General features: G+C 41.1%; 1 protein-coding gene across 1 annotated transcript in view; it reads right to left on the reverse strand.

Annotated features, from left to right (window-relative positions):
* Nucleotides 1–243: 243 nt before the first annotated feature.
* Nucleotides 244–23,915, reverse strand: part of LOC129644249 (scavenger receptor cysteine-rich type 1 protein M130) — a 36,498-nt gene continuing 12,826 nt past the window's right edge. The window contains exons 7-17 of the mRNA XM_055569787.1: nt 15,162–15,476; nt 14,750–15,064; nt 13,419–13,511; nt 13,023–13,337; nt 8,472–8,792; nt 7,397–7,705; nt 6,872–6,907; nt 6,560–6,667; nt 4,731–4,826; nt 3,582–3,634; nt 244–429 (exon numbers count right to left, since the gene is read on the reverse strand). Coding sequence (XP_055425762.1) covers nt 3,612–3,634; nt 4,731–4,826; nt 6,560–6,667; nt 6,872–6,907; nt 7,397–7,705; nt 8,472–8,792; nt 13,023–13,337; nt 13,419–13,511; nt 14,750–15,064; nt 15,162–15,476 — 1,931 coding nt within the window. The 3' untranslated portion in view covers nt 244–429; nt 3,582–3,611. The remainder of the gene's footprint in view (nt 430–3,581; nt 3,635–4,730; nt 4,827–6,559; nt 6,668–6,871; nt 6,908–7,396; nt 7,706–8,471; nt 8,793–13,022; nt 13,338–13,418; nt 13,512–14,749; nt 15,065–15,161; nt 15,477–23,915) is intronic.

Below are 23,915 nucleotides of genomic sequence, written 5' to 3' on the forward strand. Positions count from 1 at the left end.
AGAGCCTGGTGGGCTTACAGTCATAGGGTCACAAAGAGTTGGACACAACTGAAATGATTTAGCACACAGCACAGTAAGAAGAAAATTACTTTTTAAACCAAACTAGAAAAATATATATGTAAATAAGAACACTGTCAGATGAAAAAACATCATATTGTATTTATGAAACTCTAAAAGACAGAAAGCTCATTCAGAAATTCTTAGAATCAAAAATAAGGAGTTAAGACAAATTCAAATCAGCAATATTCTTTTTTATTTAATACCCTTGAAAATCTTATCTACAACTTTTTAGTCATCACATTCACCAAATTAATTTTTTTTAAATTCAGCAGCAGTCTTTTGAATACCAGGAGACAAAGGACTGTATTGTGATCTTCAGTGTTGATCCTTGCTCACTCAATAGTCCAGGTCTTCTTCAAGCTGGCTGAACTAAAGACACAAATAGAATAATGTTACTTTTCTCTTCATACGCATATACACACATGTAGAAGAATTACATTATAATTTAATATAATGTATTATATTACCTCTGTCTCGCTCTCACATACACATACTCATTTGCTCACTTACTCACATATATTAAAAACCATACTACTTTCCTAAAGAGGAAACTTAAATGCAATGATCTTCAAACTTCAGTATGCTTAAGAATTATTTCTACTCCAGAGAACTACAGTACAGAAAGGCCATTTTGAAATGCACCCTAGTGTGATTCTGAAGCAGTGACTTAGTAGTGATTACTCTTTAAGGAAAAAGTAGTTTGTTATCTATTATTTATTTATTATTTGTTATTATTTATTTATGAGATAAATATCATATATCAGAATAATACTCATATGTTTGACATTACTAACCAAAAGTCATTCATAGTCCTCAGTTTACAATCTGTTAGAATTTTTAATTGTTTCTTTACTTGTACACACATGACAGTTTTACAAATGCAAACATTATGTTTAGTTGTGTTCAGTAACATGAACACAAAAGTGGAATGATGTTATTAAATTTTGAGCACGATTTTTTCTTTTTTAGCTGGCTGCACCATAATTTTTCCAGCCACTACTACCCCTACTGATTGGCATTCACTTTGTGTCTAGCTTTGGGGCGGTACTAAAAAGGCTGCTTAAAGGAATTCTTGTATATTTGTTCTTATATATTAATAGCTTTATCTGTATGAAAGAAATTTTTAGGGGTAGATTGTTGGGTCAAAAGATCTGAGAAGCATGTTTTTTTTTTCAAATTAATAAAAGTTTCTAAGTTTCTCTCTCATAAGGCTACTACACATCTTGTTTCCAACAGCAACATTTGAAGTTACATTTTCCTCTGTATCCCCACCAACAAGAAATGCTGGTGCTGCTTTAAGTTTTTGTTGGTCTGATTTATATAAAGAATAGCTCATTGTTAATCATACTTTGAATTGCCCAGACATATTGTGAGCATTTTAAAATTATTTAATAGAGATTTATAATTCACTTTGTGAGAACTGCTTTTTTCATATCTTTGCCCAATGATTTATTACATGCTTTGTCTTAACAATTGCTTTTTATATATGCTGCTGCTTAGTTGCTAAGTCGTGTCCGACTCTTCACAACCACATGGACTGTAGCCTGCCAGGCTCCTCTGTCCATGGGATTTCCCAGGCAAGAATACTGGAGGCAAGAATACTGCCATTTCCTTCTCCAGGGGATCTTCCCGACCCAGGGATTAACTCGAGTCTCCTGCTTAGCAGGTGGATTCTCTACTACTGAGCCACCTGAGAAGCCTTTTATATATATAGTATGATACTGTATATATAGTATACATATATTAACACTTTATCCTGTATACAGTTTATGACAACTCTATGTGTCTATAAGCATGATAATAACATTTTACATTTACATAGTTTTAAGTCTAACTTTTATTCTTTGTCTCACTCTGTATTTCTCATATGCCATATAAAATATCAGTACAAAAACCCATACTTCTGCTATATATCATTCCAGAGGAATAGTCCTCCCAAAATTGTTTAACAAAATAGAAAATGTACCCACTAATTCATTTCACCATCTTTTCTTTTTTATGTATAACAACAAATTTCTTGCCTTATTCACTTTTTTATTTTTTTCTTTTCTTATGAAAACATTTTTCTTATGAAAACAAATTATAAAAGCAAATCTGATTGTATCTTGCCTGAACTTAATCTTCCAAAGCTTACCACCTCCCCAGCAGTCCCCGAAATAAAATATGAACAGGAAATACAACAGATAAGACTATTTGTTATTGGGCTCTATGAAGCCTTTCCTGTCTAGACACTCATCACATCCCTCCCCTGACATGGCCTCTCTGTACACCCACACAGAAACTGTGAGATGTTTCATCAAATAGCCATGTCTTTGTCAATAGTATATTTTATCTCTGCATCTTCAGTGCTCAGGACACCACTTGTCACCAAACATACTTTCAATATGTTTTTGAATGAAAGCTTACCACTCCCCAAAGGTGTGATTCTCTTTTATGCCACATTTTAAATTTTTTTTTTTGGAGTATAGTTGTTTTACAATGTTGTGTTTGTTTCTATTGTACAGTGAATCAGCTCTACGTACACATATATCCCCCCCCTTTTTTTTCTTTTTTTTTTGGATTTCCTTCCCATTTAGGTCACCACAGAGCACTGAGCAGAGTTCCCTGTGCTATACAGTCAGTTCTCATTATCCGCTTTATACATGGTAACAATAGTGTATATAGGTTAATCCCAATTTCCCAATTCATCCCACCCTCCTTTCTCTGCTCCCCACCCCATGCCACACTTTGTACATGCCATGTTCTTTCCCTAGAATGGCCCATCTTTCAGTCACCAGATGTTAAATTTGATCATCACATCTTCACGATCTCTCCAAACTCTCAGGCAAGCTTTCCATATGCCTATAGTATCTTTTACTATCTTTATCCTAGCATGCATTATACACCTGTAGACACGTCTTGTCTCTTTTCTGAAATGACTCTTATAATATCTTTAGAAGAGTTATTCATATTTACTTCCCCAGCTTCTCCTTAGCAACATAATAAACCACTGTTATTGCTTAAGATATATGTAACTAAAGGACAGACAAGGGTCATTTATAAAAATTTGTGGCAGGGACTTCCATGGTAGCATAGTGGATAAGAATCCGCCTGTCCATGCAGGGGACATGGGTTCCATCCCTGATCTGGGAAGATCCCACATACCATGGAGCAGCTAAGCCCACATGCCACAACCACTGAGCCCGTATGCTGCAACTACTGAAGCCCATCCTAGAGCCTGAGCTCTGCACCAAGAGAAGCCACAGTGAGAAGCTGTGTACTGCAGTGAAGAGTAGCCCCCACTTCCGGCAACTAGAGAAAGCCTGCACAAAGCAACGAAGACTCAGCACAGCCAAAAATACATGAATAAAAAAAATTAATTTCTTAAAAAACTGTTGCATATTCTGAATATGGATATACATACAAACATAAACATATATGGACATGCATATGTATATACATTCTTTCTTTCTTCTTAATACCAGAGGCATTCTCAAAAGGAATGTGACTGCTTTGAACAACGATGAATAAATTCTTCTTACCTCACCAGGTTACAATTCCCTTTCTCTTTTTCATTGTATGTCAACATGATCTCCTTTTTCATCCAAAAATAGGAAGAGATTTAGACACAGAAATTAGTCCAGCATCATTAAAACCATCTTACCCATTGGAATTTTCTGAAAGGAAGAAAATAATTACTGGGAAATAAATCAGACCTCCCCTCATGTGCCTCGGAAGCTCTTTGAACATTTAAAAACATTGTTCACAATTAGGAAGGCAAACAGTGTCAATTAAGAGGCACAGAAAGTCTTTCCCATGTCTTATATATATTTCTTTGAGTTTTGGCAAATACCAATTCCTTTGCACTGAAGAAGTGAGGCAGATCCCTCTCAGATGGTAAGGAATATTGAGAAGGCATTGAGTCTTCATAAAGTGGATATTGGGTTTTTTAAAGATGTTTATTATTATTGTACTGTATTGTATTGCATTGTATTTTTTAGCCACAGGGCATGCAAGATATTAGTTCTGGGATCGAACACATGCCCCCTGCTGTGGAAGCACAGAGTCTTAACCACTGGGCCACCAGGGAAGTCCTTGGGATATTTTTTACAACCCAGCAGAGTTATGCCTCCTAGAGGCAGAATTGGTGATCTGGTGCTAAACAGAAGTCAGAGAATAAAGAAAGAAGCTTAATGTAATGGGAAATAAGGCTAGTCCCATGAATAGGAATGGCTTCTGATGGGATAAAGACACAGAAAGCTTAAACTTTCAGAAAAATGTAAATTAGAGAAAGGATCGTAGCAGGAAGTGGAAATGGAAGAAACTATGAAAGAGATATGAAAGGTTTAATCTTTCGAAGATCAGTTTCTGTTTTAATATAAAGATGTGCAAGTCATAATATCCTACAATGTAGTTCCTCTGTCAGAAATCATCATGGACCTCTTAGCCAGAGGTCTTCATGATTGCAATTTCTATGAATAATGAATACATATTCATTATTAAATATTCAGTAATGAATATATCTAAGAATAATGCTTAGTTCATTCCTGCCTTTCTTCCTTTTGTGCATCACAGGCTTCTTATTATGTTTGAGATTTCTTTTCACTACTATGTGAAGTAGAATGCCTCTCAGCCTAAGCTGCAGTTCAGTCTGAACCCCAGGGCTATGGACCCTCTAAGAACCCACAGACCTGAGGAATTATATAGGTCCAGATCATCTGCTTTTAGGCAAGAATTCATCTCCCGGTATTGAATTTCGTGGACAGAGTTCTCTCCTCTTGAGGAAACTGACAAAAGAGGTCATAGGTTAAGAGTCAGGGGGGCATAATAAAACTTTCCCTCCCTCTGTATGCTTTTTCTCAGCAGTGCAAGCACACCCAATCATCACCTAAGCCCTTGTCCTGTTTCCATTCTATTCTACTACCAAGCTTCACCCTTGTGAAGCCACAAACACAAATGCAATAGCAATGAAACTAAACCAGGTATCCCATTGCCATCTTATTACTACCCAGTTTCTTCTCCCAAGGCAGCCAGCATTCTTGCATAATTTACTGGAGATTCATCTAAAATCTTTATAAAACTTATCCTTCCCTGTTCATTCTCACTATAAAGTCTTTTTCATCTTTCATCTCAACTATTTCAAAATCCTATCTTTGTCAATAACGTGGTTCTCTTTCAGCCCCTCAGATGTCCAAACAGAACTTTCTAAGAGCCTGTCTGACTACTCTGTCCACTATACCATACTCTTTAATGACTATTAATCTTCTTACCGGAAAATACAGAACTTCACTACTTGTTTCTTCCCCTTTCTTCAGCCTCATCAGGAACTTCTGTCCTTGAACTCACGTTTTACTTACCCCCACAAAAACACCAAATGTGTCATCTTTTAAGCTTCTCTACACTCGCAAATATTTTTTTCTCTCCCTGAAATGCACTCACTAAGTTCTTTGCTCTATATCTTCAAAATTTGTCTCAAAATCTCCTAGAAGCCTCTGATACTCTTTTTTCAGTTAATTAATGTATTTTCTGGGCCCCCTTTGTTCTTTATTCATGTTACTATATAATAATACATTGCAACTTATTTGTTTACATATATTTCTCTTTCGCTAGACTGGAAATTACAAAAAGACAAGAACATTGGAATATCCATGTCTGAGTCATCTTCAGAACTTAGCATGTTGCTTAACAGAACAGTAAATTTAGTAATAAGTATCGGAGAAGGCAATGGCACCCCACTCCAGTACTCTTGCCTGGAAAATCCCATGGATGGAGGAGCCTGGAGGGCTGCAGTCCATGGGGTCGCTGAGGGTCGGACACGACTGAGCGACTTCACTTTCACTTTTCACTTTCATGCATTGGGGAAGGAAATGGCAACCCACTCCACTGATCTTGCCTGGAGAATCCCAGGGACGGGGGAGCCTGTTGGGCTGCCGTCTATGGGGTCTCACAGAGTCGGATACGACTAAAGTGACTTAGCAGCATAGAGTAAGAGCAAATAAATGTTTGGGCAGTAAAGGATTCATCATGCATCACACAAGCATACTCATTCTAAACAATCGATTCTATAAAGTTCAATTAAAGATGTAGATAGACTATTTGCTGTTGTTTTTAGTTGCTAAGTTGTACCTGACTCTTGAACTCCATGGACTATAGCCTGCTAGGCTCCTCTGTCCATTGAATTTTCCAGGCAAGAATATTGGAGTGGATTGCGTTTCTCTCTCCAGGGGATCTTCCTGACCCAGGGACTGAACCCTCATCTCCTGCATTGGCAGGCAGATTCTTTACCACTGAGCCACCAGGGAAGCCCATAGCTACATTACAATAATCATCAATACAAGCAGTACCCCTTTTCTTTTCTGAATTTTTGTTTCTTCTTTTGGGGAAACTGCTTAAATCTCTTCTAGGTTTCCTCTTTGTGGCCATTTGATACTTGAATCTAATTTTTGTTGTTGTTGTTGTATTATTCCAAGAAATTTTTTATGCCATAGAAATATTAGAGACATGATAATTTGGCTCAGACCTGCAAGCCGCTGTCTCTGTCTTCGCCTCAGAATCCACAAGAGGGTTGCGATGAGAAAGGCCAACAGAATGACCCCAAGGACTCCAAGTGCAACAGTGGATGAGTGACCTGAGCACAGGGAAACACCACAAGAGGTAATAACATCTTAGTTAAAAGACCTGGGTCCCCAGTTACTATCCCTTTTCTAGGTCAACTACAGGATTGCTGAAATGAATTTCAGCTTCTTAGAGCTTCTGACCCAGAACATCTTAATAAGAGGGATTCTAAATAATGCAGACAACCAGTCCCATCCTCAGAAACCCCTTGATATACCTGCGGCCTTTACTGATCCTTTGCTCTCTGCAATTTCTGTAGGAGAAAAGAGGAGAGACTCAATTCTGGCAGTTACATACGGAACAGTTATATCTGTTTCCTGTCTGGGGATTTAGCCTCTCAATCAAGTAAACTACTCCTTCCCACCCAAAATTAGAGACCCCTAGTTTTTCCTCCCTCTGCACACGGACACATGTAAGCTAAATGCTTTTCCTCAGTGAAAGTCGCTCAGGCGTGTCTGACTCTCTGCGACCCCACGGACTGTAGACTGCCAGGCTCCTCTGTCCAAGGAATTCTCCAGGCAGGAATACTGGAGTGGGTTGCCCTTCCCAACCCGGGGATAGAATCCAGGTGTCCTACATTGAAGGCAGATTCTTTACCATCTGAAGACCAATGTATAACAACACGAAGGATTCTCTCCCCACCAGGTCGCTGGGTTGGTATTTCTGGTCCTTACACAATGCACTTCCCTGCCCACCCTCTCCTTGTTGCCGCCATCGGAGATTCCAGACCCCTTGCGCTCACCTGAGCACTTCACAGAGGCATCCTCCTTGTGCCCGCAGTCACTGTGTCCCCAGTATCTGGCAGGACAATCCCACAGGGAGGACTCATTGCCCTTGCACTTCACTTCATTGAGCCATATGGGCCCAGTTCCCTGGCCGAACGCTGCCTCTTTTCCTGCCTCCAGAGCTAAGCCACAGCCCAGCTGGCGACACACCACCTGGGCATCGTTAAGGTCCCAGGAGTCGTCACACACTGTGCCCCAGGAACCTCCGTGCCAGACCTCCACGCGTCCAGAACAATTAGTGGTTCCTTCCTGAAGCCTTATTTTATCTGAAAAATCAGAGACATCTTGATCATTTCTGAGATGATAAAAGCTCCCAGGAGGTCACAGGAGAAAACAAAAATTTGAAACTCTTTTTAAAAATCTGTTTTAAAAGATTTTTTAAAAATCTGTTTGCTTATTGAATGTGCATTTGGAATTTTACAACATTCATCTTTCATGGAAGTCCATGTCCTTCCAACAAACTGGGTGTATTAAATATTTCATCCTGGACATTAGAACGTTAGTGTGACTTAGTAAATGTCAATGAGATAAAGTTAGCATTGTAAATGTATTAGGTTGGTTAAAACTTTTGTTCCATAATTATACACAAATGAACTTTTTGGCCAACTCAGTATAAATCCTCTCAAACTGACAGATAAATAGAAATCTTCTTCTGGTTTAAGAAGGTGTAGAACAGGGAGATAGTTCAGGATTGATCTCTCTGCTTCTCTCCTTACATTGAGTGTAACAAGATATTATTTGAAAGAAAAATGGAGCAACTCAATAGTCAAATACTGAATTATATATTCTCTGATCCTAATTTGTTCACAGAGAAAGCACAACTGAATAAAACTTTTGAGAAGGCCATCAGAGTATGATCATCTTTGAGAAAATGGTCACTGATCCTGAATATCCAAAGGCCAAATTAAATAAACTCCGTTACATCATCCAGGTAGAATAAGGGTTAACCAAACCTTACTCATTCTGAGTTAGATCAGGAGATAAGAGTGGAGCAACAGAATGAGATTGTCACACAGGCGCACAGATACTCACCAGCACATGTGATCCAGGTCTCCTCTGAGGGGCTGGCCAGTCTCCTCTTCCACGGAGATGATGGGCACTGCCATAAGGTTTCAGGTCCCTTAGGACACTGGACATTGTCCACCCACATGTACCTGTTCTCCACCTTGTCTGAAGGTGCTGGTCTGATACTCCCTTTGTCAGCACAGCCGAGCTGCCTGCATACCACCCCCACCGTGGTTGCAGACATGTCGCTCTTGCCCACGCTGCCCCAAGCTCCATTGTAAAAAACTTCCAGGCGCCCTGCACAGGTCTCGCTGCTGCTGTCACTGATGAGTCTGAGAGACATGAACTCTGGGGTGAAATAAATAGCAGTTTTGCCTCTTTCCTGAAGATCTAGAGGACTCTCTTCATTTACTCTGATGTGTGCATGTTTTAAAAAATAGGTCAGTGTGCTTCCCTGGTGGCTCAGATGGTAAGAATCTGCCTGTAGTGCAGGAGACTGGGGTTCAATCCCTGGATTGGGAAGATCCCCTGGAGAAGGCAATGGCTACCTACTCCAATATTTTTGCCTGAGAATTCCATGGACAGAGGAGCCTGGCTGGGTATAGTCCATGGAGTTGCAAAGAGGTGGGCATGACTGAGCAAGTAACACTAACATGATCTAACAGGATATGCCATTATTAGAAATTCTTTGGTAACTTCTTCATGATTTGGTACAGTCAGCAAAAACAAGACCAAGAGCTGAACTGTGGCTCAGATCATGAACTCCTTATTGCCAAATTCAGACTGAAATTGAAGAAAGTAGGGAAAACCACTAGACCATTCAGGTATGACCTAAATCAAATCCCTTATGATTATACAGTGGAAATAAGAAATAGATTTAAGGGACTAGATCTGATAGAGTGCCTGATGAACTATGGACGGAGGTTCATGACATTGTACAGGAGACAGGGATCAAGACCATTCCCATGGAAAAGAAATGCAAAAAAGCAAAATAGTTGTCTGAGGAGGCCTTACAAATAGCTGTGGAAAGAAGAGAAGTGAAAAGCAAAGGAGAAAAGGAAAGATATAAGCATCTGAATACAGAGTTCCAAAGAATAGCAAGGAGAGATAAGAAAGCCTTCCTAAGCAATTAATGCAAAGAAATAGAGGAAAACAACAAGAATAGGAAAAACTAGAGATCTCTTCAAGAAAATTAGAGATACCAAGGGAACATTTCATGCAAAGATGGGCTCAATAAAGGACGGAAATGCTATGGACCTAACAGAAGCAGAAGATGTTAAGAAGATGTGGCAAGAATACACAGAAGAACTGTACCAAAAAAATCTTCATGACCAAGATAATTACAGTGGTGTGATCACTCACCTAGAGCCAGACATCCTGGAATGTGAAGTCAAGTGGGCCTTAGAAAGCATCACTACGAACAAAGCTAGTGGAGGTGATGGAATTCCAGTGGAGCTATTTCAAATCCTGAAAGATGATGCTGTGAAAGTGCTGCACTCAATATGCCAGCAAAGTTGGAAAACTCACCAGTGGCCACAGGACTGGAAAAGGTCAGTTTTCATTCCAATCCCCAAAAAAAGGCAATGCCAAAGAATGCTCAAACTACCACACAGTTGCACTCATCTCACACGCTTGTAAAGTAATGCTCAAAATTCTCCAAGCCAGGCTTCAGCAATACGTGAACCATGAACTTCCAGATGTTCAAGCTGGTTTTAGAAAAGGCAGAGGAACCAGAGATCAAATTGCCAACATCCACTGGATCATCGAAAAAGCAAGAGAGTTCCAGAAAAACATCTATTTCTGCTTTATTGACTATGTCAAAGCCTTTGACTGTGTGGATCACAATAAACTGTGGAAAATTCTGAAAGAGATGGGAATACCCGACTACCTGACCTGTCTCTTGAGAAACCTATATGCAGGTCAGGAAGCCACAGTTAGAACTGGACATGGAACAACAGACTGGTTCCAAATAGGAAAAGGAGTACATCAAGGCTGTATACTGTCACCCTGCTTATTCAACTTATATGCAGAGTACATCATGAGAAACACTGGGTTGGAAGAAGCACAAGCTGGAATCAAGATTGCTAGGAGAAATATCAATAACCTCAGATATGCAGATGACATCACCCTTATGGCAGAAAGTGAAAAGGAACTAAAAAGCCTCTTGATGAAAGTGAAAGAGGAGAGTGAAAAAGTTGGCTTAAAGCTGAACATTCAGAAAACGAAGATCATGGCATCTGGTCCCATCACTTCATGGGAAATAGATAGGGAAACAGTGGAAAATGTGTCAGACTTTATTTTGGGGGGCTCCAAAATCACTGCAGATAGTGATTGCAGCCATGAAATTAAAAGACACTTACTCCCTGGAAGGAAAGTTATGACCAACCTAGATAGCATATTCAAAAGCAGAGACATTACTTTGTCAACAAAGGTCTGTTTAGTCAAGGCTATGGTTTTTCCAGTGGTCATATATGGATGTGAGAGTTGGACTGTGAAGAAAGCTGAGTGCCGAAGAATTGATGCTTTTGAACTATGGTGTTGGAGAAAACTCTTGAGAGTCCCTTGGACTGCAAGGAGATCCAACCAGTCCATCCTAAAGGAGACCAGTCCTGGGTGTTCATTGGAAGGACTGATGCTGAGGCTGAAACTCCAATACTTTGGCCACCTCATGTGAAGAGTTTTCTCATTGGAAAAGACCCTGATGCTGGGAGGGATTGGGGGCAGGAAGAGAAGGGGACGACAGAGGATGAGATGGCTGGATGGCATCACCGACTCGATGCACATGAGTTTGAGTGAACTCCGGGAGCTGGTGATGGACAGGGAGGCCTGGTGTGCTGCAATTCATGGGGTCGCAAAGAGTCAGACACGACTGAGCAACTGAACTGGACTGAACTGATGATTTAGTAGATTTTCTTAAAATATTTGTTCTATAAATACTTTCAGGTTTTCTAATCTTGGATTTTGTAATTAGGGACCTCTAAAATGCCAACAATGACTCTAAGTTGACATCTAAACCTCAATCAAAAGTTTACTCAGAGCCTTTAATGAATTACACAGTTTGGGTTTTTTCCTCTCTAAATTACTGTAATTTTGACTTTGTAACCCTGATCTGTTCATTTTTGGACAATTGTCCTTGACAGTTAAAATTTAGTGAGATACTCAGACACTCAAACCAATGTTTTGCATGCATTACCTTAAAATACAATAGTTCCCTTTCTGACACTTTGAAAAGTGAAAGTGAAAGTTGCTCAGTTGTGTCCGACTCTGTGTGACCTTAGAGACTATACAGACCAGAATACTGAGGTGGGTAACCTATCCCTTCTCCAGGGAATCTTCCTGACCCAAGAATCAAACCGGGTCTCCTGCACTGCAAATGGATTCTTTACCAGCTGAGGTAGTTTTGTTTTGTATATCGTCTACCATATTTATGTCATTAAATGTGAGAGCAAAATCACATCTGGCATTTAGAATTTTTCATTTTGCTAAGTCATAGCACCATTTTCCCCCCAATACATTACAATTGAGTACATTTCTCTAGTTCACAATGCTTTCCAATATCTTATCGTGTGTGCAAAACAAGAGCAGTATCTCATTGTGATTCTTTGTCTGTCATAAAAAATTACTTGGGCATGGCGGTCTTTTTATCTATAGAATGTGGTACCAAATGTATTTCTTTTTCTCCTTTAAAAAAAAGAAAAGTTTTATTTATTTTTGGCTATCCTGAGTCTTTATTGCTGCACATGGGCTTCGTGTGGTTGCAATGAGCTGGGGCTACTCTCTAGTTGCAGTGTGTGGGCTTCTAATTTTGGTGGCTTCTCTTGTTAAGGGGCATGGGCTTTAGAGGGTGGGCTCAGTAGCTGTGGTACATGGGCTTAGTTGCCCTGTGGATGTGGAATCTTCTCAGACCAGAGATCAAACCCATGTCTCCTGCAGTAGCAGGCATATTTTCAACCACTGGACCACCAGGGAAGTCCTCTTCTTGTCATTTTTAATCTACCTTATTAATACAGTAATCATTGTGTGGTACACTGAATCCTTAACCAACATCCAGCACTCTGTATGTTTATAAAAGAATTTCTCATTATTAGTTTTACTGTCATTTTCATGACATGCAAACTCACTTCTGAATTTTCCTCTTTCTGATGTCATACTACATACTACATACTTACATACTGCATACTACATACTACCTTGCACGTGTGTGTCTGTGTGCTTTCTCGGTCATGTCTGACTCTGCAACTCATGGACTATAGCCCACCAGGCTCCTCTGTCCATGAGATTCTTCAGGCAAGAATATTGGAATGGGTAGACATTCCCTTCTCCAGGGAAACTTCCGCACCCAGGGATCAAACCCAGGTTTCTTGCATCTTTACTGACTGAGCCACCAGAGAAGCCCACTTTGCACCTGAGGTAGCACTAATGCATCAGATCCACACTTCTGGCAGTCTGAATCTCACAATTGTTCCCTCTGAACCTGTAGTTCAAGGAGTTTGCTCAGATTAATATCCTCCGTACCCACCACCCCACCTCAGCCATTTCTTCCAAAACTGTAACCAGTTGTAATTTTGCAGAACTCACCTGAGCAGATAACTCCTGCATCCTCCTTATGCCTGCAGTTCTGCCGCCCCCAGCCATGGGAACGGCACTGAGAAATGCGAGATTCTTTTCCATTACAGTTCACCTCATCCAGCCAGATGGGCCCTGATCCTTCCCCAAAATGAGCAGAACCCGTGGCATTAATGGCCACACCGCAGCCCAGCTGCCTGCACACCACGTGGGCATCATCCAGGTCCCAGCTGTCATCACAGATGGTGCCCCAGGAGCCCTCATGAAACACTTCTATTCTCCCGGCACAACGCCCACCTCCATTTACCAGGCGGAGCTGTCCACTCCCTGAAAGAGCAAATGAAACAGTGATAAATGCATTTCTGAGGATTTGGAAGTTATTCTCATGGTTCGGTCACCGATTCTCACCTATGCAAGGAACACCATTTTCTTCCAAAACAACGGCGCTTTCCGGATCCGAAGATGATGAATTGCATGGATATAGTGTCTGACTCCGATTTCCTGCAAGCACCAAACATTATCCATCACAAGAGATACAAAAGGATGGAATGAAGAGAGGAGGTCAATTGGTATGCTAGATAGATGAACTCAGGACAAACATAGCTTTAGAGAAAGGTGTCTGGGTCAACCAGGCTAAGAATTAATCAGATCCTCTGAGAAGGCACATGTGTGCCTGTGCTAAGTTACTTTAGTCATGACTGACTCTCTGCGACCCCATGGCCTGTGCCCACTAGGCTCCTCATCCATGGGATTCTCCAGGCAAGAATAGTGGAGTGGATTGCCATGCCTTCCTCCAGGGGATCTCCCTGACCCAGGGAAAACCTGTGTCTCTTATGTCTCCTGCATTGGCAGCTGGGTTCTTCACCACTGGCACCACCTGGGAAGCCTGAGAAGTTACATGGTAAGTCCTAAATGGGATTCCCTGATGGCTCACATGGTAATGAATCTGCCTGCAAGGCAGGAGACCTGGGTTCAATCCCTGGATCAGGAAAATCCTCTGGAGAAGGGAATGGCTACCCACTCCAGTATTCTTGTCTGGAGAGTTCTCATGGACAAAGGAGCCTGGTGGGCAGAGTCCATGGAGTTGCAAAGAGTCAGACATGATTGAACGACTGACCCACACACATAAGCTCTATGTAACTATGAGGTCCATGAAAATCAAGTTTACTTTCCACTAAAAAGACAAATGAAGTTAATATACTGGTACACCTCTCATAATCTCTCAAAGTAGATCATTTCCTTTTACTCCCATTCTTTGCTATAGGTACACCCGCTCCTTTTTGGAAGTATAGTTGATTAACAATGTTGTTAATTCCTGTTAATTCAGCAAAGTGATTCGGTTATACATATATATATATTCTTTTTTTAATACTCTTTGGTTTATCATAGGATATTTTTATTGGAGTATAATTGTTTTTTAATGTTGTGTTAGTTTCTGCTATACAACAACATGAATCAGCTCTAAGTATACATACATCCCCTCCCTCTTGAGTCTCCCTCCCACAACCCCCATCCCACCCCTCTAGGTCATCAGAGAGCAACAAACTGAACTCTCTGTGTTAAACAGTATCTTCCCACTAGCTATCTTTTTTACACATGGTAGTGTATATACATCAATGCTGCTCTCTCAGTTCGTCCCACTCTCCTTCCCCGCCCCCCGCCCCCGCCCCGCTTATACCCACTCTTAAGGCACACCACCATGGGAGAGGCTTCTCACTGACTGCCCTTTATTCTCTTACCTGAGCAGATTACAGAGGCCACTTGCCCTTCAGGACACAGCGATGCACCCAGAGCAGTTACAGGACAATCACCCATGTGCTGTTCTGTCCCAGTGCAGTGGAACATGTGTCTCCAGGGCTGCCCACTTCCTTTCCCAAAAGGTGCTTTTCCTGGGATAGAAGTAGCAACTCCACATTTAAGCTGCTGGCACAAAACGTGAGCATCTTCCATGTCCCAGTGAGAGTTGCAGAGAGGTCCCCAGGTCCCAAGAATCTTGACCTCCACTCTTCCTTCACACGGGGTATTGCCACCCACCAAGCGAACTTCTGTGTATCCTGGAAGGAGACAGGGCTTTAATAAGATGTCTGTGACTACCTAACCCTACCCTCTTCACAATATGGGGACAAAATGAACATGTTGTCTGGGTCTCACTTGAGCAGACTACTCCAATGTCCTTGCTGTGGCTACACGTTCCATCTGGGCGGGGTGCAACAGGGCAGAGTGAAAGATGGGACTCGCTGCCCTCACAGTGGAATTCTTCAGCCCAGATCTGTCCATTTCCTTCTCCAAAGTGGGCTCCCCCCAGGATGGAGACAACGCTGCCGCACTCTAATTCCCTGCATAGCACGTTGGCCGATTCCAGAGAGAAGTCAGAATCACAGATGGTGCCCCAAGTGTCACCATGTTTCACTTCAACACGACCGGAGCAGGGAATGTCCCCTCCGACTAGTCTGGGTTCCCTGTGGGCTGAAAAATAATATTTTAGTGAGATTCCAAGATCTTCCCTTCTGCTGGGAGTGAGGCAAGGAGTCAAAAGTGAGAAAAGGAAGCCATTCTTTGCTCTTGGATTTTCTGCCTGGAGTTGGGCTTAACAATTTCCAGACCTCCCCATCCTTCACTGGACTACCGTATCAGATAATTCTGGAACTTTGCTTCATAGAACCCATAATTTCTGGAGCATGATTACTCTATCCTTTCAGTATTTTGCCTGTATTATCCATCACTTTGGAGCCCACAGATAATGTGTGTTCATTCTCTCTACATTTTATCACTGTATGCACCCACTGCAATCTGGAGTCTGCCCCAACCGTTTCAAGTGGTTCTAGGTAAGACTTTTAATATATCTACGTCCTATTTCCAAAATGAAAAACAGACTTATTCTTTGATATCTCTCATACTTGATACATGAGATACTCTTTTCCCCCTGTTTTCTCCTCCTTCCTGCCTGACAGTGCTTTATCAGAACCTGTCACGTGTTCCCCAATCAAAGTTCTGTCCTCAGCTTTCTCATCTCCTCAGTGGGCATTTTCTCTCAACTGCCAGTAAATATGCTTTCATCTATATATTTCTCTTTAAATTTATAGTCATAAGCAGATCTATTTGGACATTTCGAACTTAAGGTGTTCCAAATTGAATTAATTATGCACTGACAAGGCCACCATAGTCTTTATTCAATTAATGGTATCCAGGACCAAATTAGAACCATCTGAAATTGAACCCCTGTGTTTATCTCCTCAGAAATAATGGTAATAATGATAGCAATGAAGATTAAGTGAACACCTACTATATATGTATATTTGTATGTGGCATTTTGGGCTTCTCTGGAGGCTCAGTGGTAAAGAATCTGCCTGGAGACCCAGCAGCAGACCCGGGTTCAATCCCTGGGTCGGGAAGATTCCCTGGAGAAGGAAATGGCAAGCCACTCCAGTATTCTGCCTGAGAAATCCCACGGACAGAGGAGTCTAGCAGGCTACAGCCCCTAGGGTCATAAAGAGTTAGACACAACTTAGCAACTAAACAACAACAAAAAATATGGCATCTTAGTATTTATTTAGCAATCACTATTTCATCCTTATTATTGCCTTAGGGTATAATTATTAAGACAAGGAAACTAAAATGCACAGAAGTGAAGTAATTTGCTAAGGTCACACAGCAGGTTAATGAAGGGACAGGATTTGAAGCCAGGCAGTATACTATAGAGCCTAGACTCTTGACCCTCACAACACACTGCACATGTGAAAGCCACCTGCACCAGCTGACTGACTCTCCAGCACTTTTTTTCTCCATACTTACTGCCACTACTTTGATGTAATTTGTCACCATACGTCATGTAGACTTCTGCAATAGCTTCCAAAGGGGTCTCCTTGCTTTTAAGTCCTCTTTCCAATAAATTTATGTCATGACCACAAATACTAAATTTCAAATATTTTCACATAATTTCTGTCTAGGAGAAGTCAATGTTTCTTTACTGTGCATACAATAATTCATCTTTTCAACAAATATTATTAAGCACTTACAATGTTTTAGGCATTTGGATGGGCTAAAAAATCTATCACAGATTTCAGTCTCTCAGTAAGGATAGATAATTCTAGTACTACTAATAATAATCATAACCATAGTAGCTAACATACATTGATCACTTGCTGTGCAATTCCCATGAAGGAGTAGATATTATTACCACCATTTTTTTTTTTTGAGGAAACTGTAGCAGAAAACTTTGGCAGCTTCCCCAATAGCACTCATCTATTCAAATTAAGAAGACATAATAAGCATTATTTTAGCATACTCAAAAAAACTCTATGATGTCACTTTAAAAGCCTTAACATCTATTACTCTGCCAATCATACTTGTTACCCCAGCCTAAAGCTTTTTCAAGCTTCTGTGTCTCTGCAGACACTTTTTGCTCTACTTATATTTCCCAAACTTATGTTTGGGGGACAAAGTTACTTCTTTCAAGGATGCTCAATTTTTCACTGATTTCTCTCTCCTTCAAGAACACATAATTTAGTAGAAGATATACATGTTCATGTAATGAGTCCAAAACTAGATACATGTTTTAGATACAAAGCTAAGGAAGGAGTTATCAGTTCTATTTGGGCCTTTGTAAGAAAACTATAAAGAATACCATAAATCTGAACTGAGCTTTGAAAAAAGATGAGAAGTTTGCCAAGTAAATGATATGTGATATGGCATTTAAAGAATACAATCATGAGACAGGATGATCTAATTGAGGGATTATGAATAATTTAGTATGGATGGATTTTAAAAGGTAAAGAAAAGACATACAAGCTATATACCTGAAAAAATGGAGCTCAGGCTTTAAGGGCATGCTTCACTAGTTTGAGAGCCACTCATCAAGATAAGTAAGAGCTGCTTTTAGCATTTGTTGTTCAGTCTCTAAATTGTGTCCAACTCTCAGCAACTAGGAGGTAATTCAAGTTACATGGAAGATACAAAGTATTTTCTTTAATTCATCTTAAAAGAGAGGAAAGAAAGAAGAGGCATATGGAATTGGGATTTCTAAAAGGCATAAGTCTTTTAGAGATGCCTGCTGTCAAATATGACTACTCCTTTTTTTAAATATCACTAATTCTTAAGATCCCTTGACATTACTATCAGCATGACACAGATATACCATCAGCTCTTGCCAATTTCCTAAAATGTTCTAGATCTGATGATATTCTCTATTATAGCAATATAGAATAACTCAGCCGTGCAAAAATTTCACCACTTATCCATTCAATATGTTTGAAGCAAGCTCCATCCAAATTTGAGTTGAATAACATGTTGCTTTTTAAACAGAGCTAAGACTTTACAGCAAATAATGCCTCTACAACACAGTGACTGGAGTTGAGTTTAATTTTGTTGAATCATTATTTGAGAATGAAATTACTCTAAGATATCATTAACTCTTATTCATATGATCCTATTCCACTTTTGGACAGACCTAAGTCTTTGGATAAAAAGAGTTTTCTTAGATTTTTTCTTTTTTCTTTCTTTTTTTTTTTTTTTTTTTAGATTTTTTCTTTTAACCTCTTGCTCTCTCTAGACTGATCTTGAGCAAATAAAATACAACCAGTGAAAAACAACTTCCCCCTCAAAAAAGCAAAACAAATAGATATCCTCCTATTTCCTTAGTCCTAAAACATTTGAGTCCAAAGCAAAAGAGAAATCCTTCTTCTAGAAATGACTTGGAGACTCCATCCTCAGCTTTATTTCATTAAGTCTGCTAGTAACACATTAGTCTACACCACAGAATGGCTTCCTTATACCATTTACTCTGAGTACATGATTAGAATATTGGTAATTTACTCCTTTAAGGGATTTTTTTTTCCTGTTACGCCTATGACTGCATTTTTTAAAATGTATTTTTAAATTGGAGTATAATTGTTTTACAATGTTGTGTTAGTTTCTGCTGTACACAACATGAATCAGCTATAAGTATATATATATATATATATCCCCTCCCCCTTGAACCTTCCTCCCACCCCAACCCCCATCCCACCCCTCCAGGTCAACACAGAGCACTGGGCTGAGCTCCCTGCGCTGTACAGCAGCTTCCTACCAGCTATCTATTTTATACATGGTAGTGTATACATGTTAATGCTACTCTCTCAATTCATCCCACCCTCTCCTTCACACCCTGGGTCCACAAGTCCAGTCTCCACATCTGTGCTATGACTGCATTTTAACATAAAAGCCATTAACTGAATTTTTGTGCCTGGATTTAGCCCCTTTAATCAATAAATTAAACTTTCCCTGACATCAGTAACTAAATCTATTTTTATTTCTTTCTGAAGAAATGAAGAACAAATATAAGAAATAATTAGAGGTATTTCCTTTTGTTCGGTAATAGATACAATACAGTTTAAAGAAGCACTAATGCATTTTCATCATTTATTCCTTTCCAGTCTCTGAAAAAGTATAGCTCATTCTAATCTCAAAATCATCTTTCAGATTTTAGTAAAATAAAACAAAATTCAAATGAACAAGTTATTACATTCAAAAGTGCTCTACAGCACCTATACAGTCATCACAAACAAAATGTCTGGGATTCAAAGCAATTTTGTGCCCAAAACTCTTAGACATCTTTGTAGCTATCTTGTCTAAACTACAAGTCAGGGGTAAACAGTTGCTTTGTCTTTCTAGTCTTCCTGCTTTACTGAGTTTTTCTGGCCCCTATTAACCACAATGCCTTATGCTTTATAAAAGTCTAAGAATTTAAACAGACTATGGAATTTGTAGTTTGAACTTGACAGACACAGAGATGGTATTTCCATCATTTTTTTCCTGAAAATCTTCTGAAAGAATCAAGTAAATCAAAAAATAAAATTACAAACTCTATTTCTAGTAAAACAAGGACAGAGCTAAAGTCTTGGCCCAAAAATTAGTAGAAGGGTTTCAAATGCTACAGAAATATAATAAGAGAGTTTACAAAAGAAAGCAAAGTGCACATATGGCAGATAGCAAACAAAAATATGATTTTGTAAAGGGAGGGAACCCATGTTAAGTTGCAAATTTATGCTATTTGGGATTTTTATTATATGCAGCTAAATAGAATCCTGGGCTTCCCTGGTGGCTCCGACAGTAAAGAATCTACCTGTAATGCAGGAGACCTAGGTTCGATCCCCGGATCAAGAAGATCCGCTGGAGAAGGAAATGGCAACCCACTCCAATATTCTTGCCTGGGAAAGCCCATGGACAGAGGAGCCTACAAGCTACAGTCCACTGAGTCACAAGAGTCAGACACGACCTAGCAACTGAACCACCAATAGAATCCTATATAATTCAGAATGGGTTATCACAAATAAGGTACTCTAGTAATAAAACCTAAATTTTGGATGTGGTTGGACAGAACTCATGGCTATAATATACTGATAACATAGATATTGTAGGCTGGAAAGCTAATAAGTATTGTTATCCGTGGAAAAATATCTGGACAGATATCACACTGAAAAGAAAATTATATGTTCACTAAAGATGAAAAATGGATAACATATTGGGAAAAGTGTAAAAAAGGGAAAGTATATAAAAAAAGAAAAAAAAAATCCTCCTTGCCACTTTTAACATTTAGTAGAGAGATGGGCTGAGACTAGAAGCCAGTAGACTACAAAAAGAAGTGGAAGGAAAAATACTAATTTTGTGAGGGAGACATCCTCTGCCTGCAGCTACTGCGTGCATGCTAAGTCACATCAGTTGTGTCTGACTCCATGACCCCATGGACATAGCCGCCCCAGCCCCTCTGTCCATGGGATTCTCCAGGCAAGAATACTGGAGACGGTTGCCATGCCCTCCTCCAGGGGCTCTTCTGGACCCAGGGATAGAACCTGAGTTTCTTGCATCTCCTGATTGGAAGCTGATTATTTACTGCTGAGCCACCAGGAAAGCTGCCTACAGCTATTAGATATAGTTAATTGAGAGTCCTGTAATTTGAAACTTGCAGAATTGAAAAAAAAAAAAACCTAAGTATCCTGTCCCCTAAATTAAGGTAGTGATAAAACTTCAGATTTAGCAGAAAATAAAATTGATGCTCTGCATATAAAGACAATGAGCCTACCAGCAAAGATGGGATTTACGTGTTGCCTTCCCTCTCAAACCCATGGTTTCAAATGACCTTAGGGCAGTGGCTAATAAATTGAGAGGAAGGGTCTGATCACAGGATAGATCAAAATATGTAATTTATTTTTTGATGGTGGTTATTTTCACATGACGTTGGGTTAAAGCAAATAGGCAAGAAATCTACTAAGTTTGAAGAGAATATTTTGCTGAATTTGAGGGTGACTGATATCAGTTAATGAATACTCAACCCTAAACCAACCCAAGGGTCCCTAAATCAGCATCAGCATGAAGTGGGTTGCGAAAGGTGTGCAGCCTCTGGATGGATATACTCTCGAAACTGAACACAAAGCTGATGATGAGAACAACACACTAGGAAGTACTCCTCTGAGAAGAGCACCTGGGCACATGAAGAACAGAGCACAGACAGCAGCTTCTCAGAGGGCAGAACCTGGTCCATCAGATTGGCTCACCACACTCCCTCACCTGCAGGGCAACTCATTGTTCTTGTCCAGTTGTTGTTTAGTCATTAAATCATGTCCAATTCTTTGCAACCCCATGGACTGTAGCCACCAGGCTCCTCTGTCCATGAGATTTCCCTGGAAAGAATAGTAGAGTGGGTTGCCATTTCCTTCTCCGGGGGATCGTCCCAACCCAGAGATTGAACCTCTGTGTCCTGCATTGGTAGGCAGATTCTTTACCTACCACTGAGCCACCAGGAAAGCCCTCTTGTCCAGTAGAATATGATAATTACTTTGGAAGAACAGCTCTAGGTGTGTCTTGGTGAACACCTTGTTGTTAAAGAGGCATCACTTATCAACAAGTGATTAACATAAAATGCTAGGGATTGTCCACAAGACTAGCCAATCACAGACCACTTTTGAGTTTTTTAAAGAAGTTGCATGAAATACATAAAAATGTTCAGAAGGCACAGCCAAGATGACAGAGGAGGAGGATCCTGAGTCATCTCTTCACATGAGCACACCAAAGTAACAACTGCTTATGAGAAAGACCAAAGTCTAGCAGAGAAGATCTTCTACAACTAAAGGTATAAAGAAAGAATCACAACAAGAGAAGCAGGAGGGGCAGGGCACAGTATAGTCAAGGCCCATAGACCCAGGTATGCAACCACCAAATAAGAAGATAATTGCAGTTGCAGAGGTTCTCCCCAAAGATCAAGGAATTCCCCAACCAGTGGTCCTGCACCAGGAAGATAAGCTCCCAGGACGTTTGACTTTGAAAGCCAGCAGGGCTTACTTTTGGGAAAGCCAGAGGGCTGTGGGAAATAGAGACTCCACTCTTAAGGGACACACACAAAATCCCACCCACTCTGGGACCCAGGGCAGAAGCAGTCAATTTGAAAGAAGCCTGGGCCAGACCCACCTGCTGATCTTGGAAAGTCTTCTGGAGAGGCGGGATGTGATTGAACTTACCCTGGGGACCCAGATACTGACAGCAGCCATTTTGGGGAGCTCCTTCTACCATGAGGACACTGGTATTAGAAGAAGTCATTTTGGAATCCTCCCTTTAGCTTATTAGCACCAAGACCCAGACCCAGTCACCAGCCTGTCAGTACCAGAAGTGGGACACCTGAGGCCAAGAAACTAAACAGGCAGGGATGCACACCCCTACTGCTGTCCCCTATTAGCTGCCTTGAGACTCCCTGAGCCCACAGACACCCTGGGACATGGCCCTGCCCACTAGAGGGCCAGGACTCAGCCCCACATACCAGGAAACTGGCACTAGCACAGGGACCCCCCCGGGACCTGAAGCCAGAGCCCCAGTTTCACCACCCCCATGCTCTGGTGAGCTGACACTAACCTAGGGACACCCTGGGAACTGGCCCTGCCCACCAGCTGACCGATTTAAGCTCCAGGACCCTGGGCTCTGCAGCCAGAGATCCCAGGACCCAGCTCTACCCAACAGAGGGCTAGTGCTAGCCCTGGGACAAGTCTTATCCCCCAGAGATCCCAGCCCCTGGACCAATGCAACCCTACAACCAGCATTCCCTGGGCCCTGGCCCTGTCCACCAGCAGGCCAACACCAGCTCTGGGATTCCTGGGCCCTGCAGCAGGGGACCCCAGGAGCTGACTCTGCCACTGGACTGGCACTAGCCCCAGGACATGGCTTCACGCACCAGTAGGTAAACACCAACCCTAAAATCCCTTGGGCATTGGCCCTACCAACAAGCAGGTGGACACCAACTCTGAAACAGATTGGACCTCTCAGCCAGCTGCCCCAGGAACCAGCTCTACTCACCAGCAAGCTTTCACTAGATCTGGGAACACTGTCTCCCCCACACTCACTGTAAAATTTGGTTCAAACCACAAGTAGAACATCACTAGCTCTGAAACACCCCTGGTCTCTGCAACCAGCTACCCATGACCCAGTCCCACCAAGCAGTGGGACAGCTTTTGCACAAGGCCGAGTCTAGCAAACAACCAGACTAGGGCCCAGCCATGCCTACCAGACCACTGACAGTAGTCAGCCAACCACAATAGAAGGACTTGTGCTGTCAACGTATGGGGCAAACTAGAGCACATAGCTCTGGTAACCCAAAGGGAGTATGCTGCTGGGAGCATAGAACATTTCCCATAGAAGGTAATTTCTCCAAAGTTGGGAAATGTCACCAACCTACCACCTACATAGAACTGAAAACAGCAAATCAGGCAAAATGAGGCAACAGAGGAACATGTTCCAAACAAGGAACAAGACAAAACCCCAAAATAAGAACAGTGAAGTGTATATAGGCAATCTCAGTTCAGTTCACTTCAGTTCAGCCACTAAGTCATGTCCGACTCTTTGCAAACCCATGGACTACAGCATATCAAGCTTCCCTGACAATCACCA

The sequence above is a fragment of the Bubalus kerabau genome, chromosome 1, assembly GCF_029407905.1.
Source record: "Bubalus kerabau isolate K-KA32 ecotype Philippines breed swamp buffalo chromosome 1, PCC_UOA_SB_1v2, whole genome shotgun sequence".
Classification (NCBI taxonomy): Eukaryota; Metazoa; Chordata; class Mammalia; order Artiodactyla; family Bovidae; genus Bubalus; species Bubalus kerabau.